The 6,506-nt window shown below is 39.7% G+C and overlaps 1 protein-coding gene across 1 annotated transcript in view; it reads right to left on the bottom strand.

Moving 5' to 3' along the window:
• Positions 1-423: 423 nt before the first annotated feature.
• Positions 424-6,506, bottom strand: part of NSUN2 (NOP2/Sun RNA methyltransferase 2) — a 74,455-nt gene continuing 68,372 nt past the window's right edge. Inside the window, exons 17-19 of the mRNA XM_053243645.1 lie at positions 4,564-4,702; positions 3,463-3,502; positions 424-1,192 (exon numbers count right to left, since the gene is read on the bottom strand). Coding sequence (XP_053099620.1) covers positions 781-1,192; positions 3,463-3,502; positions 4,564-4,702 — 591 coding nt within the window. The 3' untranslated portion in view covers positions 424-780. The remainder of the gene's footprint in view (positions 1,193-3,462; positions 3,503-4,563; positions 4,703-6,506) is intronic.

Here is a 6,506-nt window from a genome sequence, read left to right as displayed (position 1 = left end):
GTGTCTGCCATTTTGAATTGGGGTGGATGACATTATCTCAAACCACGCCTTTGAGGTGTCCCTGTGTGTCACTCATACAACTGTGGCAAATTTGTAGACCCCCTAATCGATTTGAACCAAGTTAGTCCACTTGCGTCTCAAAGGTTTATGTATCCACCATCTTGAATTGAAGTGTATGACAGCATCACAAACTACACTACACTGTTGAGGTGTCGGGTACAAACTGTACCCGATTTGGTTCATATTGCAACGTTGATGGAGGGTGGGGTGGGGTGGGGGGAGAACAGGACACATGGATGGACGGACACACACACACACACACACACACACACACACACACACACACACACAATGAATAAAAGTACAGCAGAACAAAGAGGAAATTTTCGTGTGTGTGTGTGTAAAAACCAGTTTGACACAAAATCCATTTCAAATGACAAATCAAATTTATAGCTCAATTTTACAAATTATATCCACATAGGAATAATTTATTTAATCGTGACACTGACAAGTGCCATTTTAGGGTGCAGAGTCTATTGCCAGCAATAGACATAGCAAAATTATAAGCATCGGTGTGTTTACATGGCAAAAACAGACAAGGTAAAGATGAAAACAATTTATTTAAAAAATAAAAATTGGAGGAAACTTTTGCAAAATGGTTCCCATACCACATTTCCCAATAAACTGAAGTACAGTAGCTTTTTATTAAAATTTGCTTCAGATGCTTAGTTTCAGCATAAATATCTAAAATAATGCACATAGACAGTCTGAAGGCTAACTTCAGTCTTTACTACATTCTGCATTGTCTCTGCTTTCTATATTTTTGGTACTCTCACTTTTGTTAGTAGAAGGGAGGCCACCTCCTGCTTTATTTTCTGCTTCTACTACACTGATTTCCATGGGTTCCTGTACAACTTGCCCATTCAATTCATCTCCCATTTGTACAGATAACTGATGGTTTTTCTTGGCTTCACATTCCAAATCAATTTCTTCCAGCACTTGCCCTTCAGTGCCCATGGCTCCCTCTTCCGTTTTATTTTCCAAAACTTCATCTTTCCTCTTCGCTTTGAACACCTCAACCCCCATCATCCTCAGGTAGTGCAGTCTCTCATTCTTGGGTACAAAGGCACGAATGGAAGTCTTCCCAAGCCAGCCACACAGCACAACAGAGCACTGAAGCGTATCTGGTTGGCTACAAAACACAGAGCCATTAACATTTTTTAAATAGTCAGAAAATCCATTTAATGAATACACAATTTTAGTATTTAACTGCTTTAACTGTCAGTTAATTGCCCATTCTGCAGCCGCAATAGTAGATTTATTAGTGGTTTTGTTGCTAGATGGTTTTAAATGTGCTTTGAGGTGGAGCCACAGCTTAGTGGTACAGCCAAGATCCAGCATCTCCATTTGAAAAAGGATTAGCAGGTAGCAGGGCTGGTAAAAACCTATGGCTGAGACCTTGTAGAGCAAATTCTCATGAAATACTGCCTAGATGATCCAATGGCTTGACTCACTGGGTACTATTTTAATGTAGATGTTATCTTTTTCTTCTTTTTTTGCACTTCTTATATTAGTTGCCTTCAGAGTGGAATAGCAGGATAAAAAGATAAAGATAACTGGGACTGAATAGCAGTTTGAAAATGTTGGCAAACAACATGTACAACGCTTCCGAAATAGCTAATCGGATTCTTATAATTGGTCAATTATAAATTTAGAATGAGATAGTTCCAATACTACTAGTAAAATTGCAGTAAATGCCAATTCAGAACAGTATTACAGCTGATGGGTCTAAAGCAAGTATAAGCCTTCACCAACGAGTTCCCTCAATGAGAAGTTTGAGAACCACTGATCTAGTACAACAAAAGTGTCATTTCATCTTTTTGACAAGGTAATAATTTTAAACTATTCAGCTATTGTAGATAAACAGGAACAGAATCAAAGCGGATGTTATTATTGGGTACTTGAACCTCCACTGACTTAGCCTACAAATTAATGCATGTTTCAAGACATGGACAACTATTTTCTTTAAGCAATTTACCCGATCTTCAGAAGCGCTGAGTAGATGAAGTGCATTCAGCATAAACCATGGGCTTCAAAGTAGTTGCAGCTATTATACAAGGAATCGCCAATCACATGGCATGTGGTTTTCTGAATTGACCATAGTACTTTAAATTTAGGTATTCCTAAGCACGCTGTATTATCTAGAGTAGAATATGACAATATGACTGACAAAGCTGAATGCTAGGGATGTGCATGAACTGTAAAAGGGCAGTTCAAATGTCTGGTGGTTTGGCTGGTTTGAAGGTTGTGGGGATATCTTTAAGGATGGGGGACACACAATGTGCACAGGGCACTTCTGGTCCAAGGAGGCACTGGGGCGGCAAGGAGGTACACTGCCGCCCCTCCGGACCATTTTAAAAGAAAGCGCCGGTGGTGGTGGGGAATGCGGCGGGAGGGGTAAGAGCATCCTCCCCCATCCTTAAAGATATCCCCCACCCACCCACCTTCAAACCGGTTCTGTGCACACCACTACTGAATGCAACCCACGAGCCATGTATTGTGACCCCTCAAGGTATCTGAGAACCACCTGCTGGTCCTTCCCAACTTTCATTCCCAGGCAGGCAACTAAAACAGGAGACTGAGCCCCGATAGGTTGCCATACATGGCTGTTGGGTCACAAGTTGTACAGGCCTGGATGAAGGATACCATAGCAGAAAAATCCAAACCTATTCTGTAGAACAGTCTCCTATTTAGTTAAAATGAATTAGTTTGTGGATACTCAAGCTTTAAAGCTCAATCCTATGTATTTGCATTAAAGCCTACAGTATTTCAAGTCCTACTGAGCTCCATAGGACATGCTCAGGAACTCTCATCTTAAGGGAAAATATATATATACTTCCAGTGTTTATGCAGGACAGAAATTACACATTCATTTCTATTTGAAGCTTTTAAAAACACAAAACCATATGAAGAGTCACTTGTGTGGTGATGGTTTATTTAAGTCCTTTGGGGGAAACAGAAAATATTGGTAGCCAGCTTCTCCTTTTTACCCATTAGAAAGAAGGTGGGGAGAGTGAGAAACCATTGGGCACAAAGGTTTTTGTTCCCCTTTACTTCTCCAAAGCTGATATAGCATAACAACAATGACGAAAATCTAGATACCGCTTTTCAACAAAAGTTTCCAAAGCAGTTTACATAGAGAAATATCAATGAAATAAGATAGTGTAAGAAGAAATTGACAAAGAAGTAATTTTCCAAGTGCTTAAAAAACTATGGACACTATTTAGTCAAAGTTAAGCACTTTCAATTACAGGCCCTTGCCCAAGTACTTTTACAACCCCAAACTGGCATTTATTATATAAAGATCCACTAAACACAATTAGATTAATCCTCTCCTTAATTTATCTGCTGAGCAGGCCTGGGGGGTGTACGCATCTGTACTTGAATACTGTGATTACTTACTTTGGATCTGGTTCATATTTCAAAACGATACTTCCCATACCTACAAGAAAGAATAAGTGACATGGCAGTGGAAGATAATAGAAAAATGCAACTCCTCATTAATGCAACAATTCTGGTCAGGGCTCAGAACTGTCTGCAACCTATGCCATCCATTCTGAATAAGATCTTGCCTCTTTATCCCAGTGTAAGCTTTGGTTATGGTTATGCAATGGTAAAGAAAAGGTACTCTCCTCATGGGTGAAGGCACACCATCTCTAAGATTTGGTTTACCAGCATCATCACTTCCTCTTGTCTAAGGCTGTGCTCCAAAAGGGAAATGCACTGAGAATCACAGAAAATTTACAACATATCTGCAACTCCCAGAACAGGGACAAGGCAGCCACTGTCCAATTTCAAAGGTGACTTGTTCTATGAGCCACAAAAAGTACAGCAGCTAGAATTACATGTTAAGCTTTGGCTACATTAGTAGTTTCCCTAAAACATGGGTAAACACCTTCTTGGATTGCAGCCTGAATTAGTTTTCTCTGTTCATGAAAACAGAAAAGAAGAGAAGCACTCTCTGTTTAAGAACAAACTCCCCCTCCCCCTTAAACAAAGAAAAAACATTTATTATTTTGTATAGGTATTTGCAGTGTATCAACAATACACAACACAGCCAGAGATTGCTTCTGTAGGGTTTACACAGGCAAATAGGCAATCGGAGCTCTTTGAAAAATATAGTACAGCCAATATTACCAACTGTGTGAATCAGAAGTTCTATTGCACAATTACGAAGTGTTAAAGCCCTTGTTTTTCAACCTATATAAATTTGATTGATGGAGACTGTGTTTATTAGCTTACCTAGGAATATACCACAAGTCTGAAATTAGAGAACTGCTGCTGATGAAGTACTTAAGAGTGCTTGAGGTAAACAGAAGATTGCTCTTGGCGCAATATTAAGTATAATTTCCGCCAAACTGGCAGCAGCGAGCCTTTTACCACACTGTTTAAAAACTGAATTCAATTTCTGATCTCAAAATCTCAAAACAAAACAAAAACAAAAACAAACACCCCAAACCAAAAAACACACAACCCTATTAGCCATCAAAAGTCAATACTTACTCATCCCTTTGACTTGATTCTGTGCCTCATTACTCAGTTTACTTAAGAATGGGTTCTCTTCTGTCAGCAGCACTTGAACATCTTTTATGCTAACATTTACAATCCTTGCATTAATGAAGGGGTACAGTGTATATATACCCTAGATAAAAATATCAAATCCAGTTTTAAAAAACGTTCTTGCTTTCTTTACTTAACAAAGTAGATTTTGTCATCTAATTGATCCAACACAATCAATGACAATCATCCCCCTCCCCAACAATCCACTTAAATTAATGCTTTCAGTATTTGACCATTAAACCCATCTGTAGCAGATTTAAGCCCAGCCTTTGTCTCAAAGCAAGCTCATTTGAGGAGAAGAGAAATGCTGCATCATTCCCTCCATGTTTGCTCGACAAAGGCTGTTCCTTTAAAACTTAAACTATTCCTTTGGTACTCGCTGCCACCACATCCACTTTTTAAACAGAGTTTAATCCCTCCCCAGTGTGGGCGAAATTCCAGGGAATTCTCCTTCTCATTTACCAATGGAAAAATACAAAAACCCCTCCACATGCAGCTTCCACGTGGTGAGAAAACCTGGCTGCTGAGCAATTAACATTGAGGCAAGTTTGCACCAGAGGCAAACCCCTTTTCCTGAGTTAAAAATACACTCAAAGGCAGGTAAAATACAAAGAACAAAGAGAGAAAAACTTTATTCAAAGTACTACAGACTGCTTCAGTCTGAGGCTCTCTCAGCTTTTAGTTATAGGTAACAGAAACACTCAGTACTTGCAAAAATACTTCAAAAAGCACCCTCAGATGATATTGGAGCAGCACACTTTAAAAACGGTGGTTACCCAGTTGCAAAGAATATAAATGTAAGAAAATATCAAAAAGCACCTTTGAGAGTCTACAGAGACTTTTGCAATGCCCTAGTTGGAAAGAAAGGGCAGAGGCTCAGTTTCTCTTAGTTTGTTACGTTACAAATAAAAACACAATAAACCAGTTGTAAGGATTTGCAAAGCACAAAAAGAAAGAAATCTAATGCAAGCTAACTAACAAACTGTTCCCTTGCTAAACCCTCCAGAAGCCCTGGCTTCCTTCCCCCTTGAAACTCACCCCAAACTCCAGGAGAGATTTCAAGCTTCCTGCAATCCTGTCTCTGAAGGATCTGCAGATGTTCTTCCTTGAGAGAATTCTTCAGGCTAGCTTTTGATCATGAGGCAGCAAAAGCTCCATTGCTGCTCCTCACTAAGCCTTTCATCCATCCTCTCTCACTCCCCTCCTAGCTCCTTCTGAGAACAAAGAGACACTTCTCTTCCTGCTACAAGGCCTTCTAGGTCCCGTCCACCATGTGCTGAGTGGCTGATCCCCCCAGAGGTCACTGTCTGTCAGTCAGGACAGGGTTCATTTCCGGTTCACTCTTTAGGGTAAGGGAGAGCTGACTGCTACACCATCTCACAGAAAGAGGCTATTTCAATTACAAATTCTCCCCTCACCATACCAGGTCAATTCACCATTATGGGGGAAAATATGCAATAAACTGACAAAATTGGTCAATTCCAATCTGCATTCCAATCATAAGGCAAAGTTAAATTAAAATATCCCCAGATCTTTCACTTCCTGCAATTTAAGTATATCAGTTTATATGGTGGTGGTGGGGGAATACTCCAAAATGCACTTTTGATCAATTTCAAGGCATTAACTTTCAGAGAAGTAGCTGCATTAGTCTGTTGCAGCAAATACAACAAATAAGCTTATAGCACCTTAAAGACTAACAGAGTGTTTGTGAACTACAGCCACTTCAGATGAAGCATTTCCTCATATGGCGTGTGTGCACACACGCGCACATACGTACATACAGAGGAAAAAAACCTATAAACAGTAAGCTGTTGTAAACGCAAGTGTGGCTATTTAGCCATGAAATGAAAAAAGGTACCTGTCTGTAACAATTCTAAGTATAGCTT

This window comes from Hemicordylus capensis, chromosome 4 (genome assembly GCF_027244095.1).
Source record: "Hemicordylus capensis ecotype Gifberg chromosome 4, rHemCap1.1.pri, whole genome shotgun sequence".
NCBI classification, from domain to species: Eukaryota; Metazoa; Chordata; class Lepidosauria; order Squamata; family Cordylidae; genus Hemicordylus; species Hemicordylus capensis.
The sequence above is the reverse complement of the archived record's forward strand: the minus strand, read 5'-3'. Positions and strand labels throughout refer to the sequence as shown.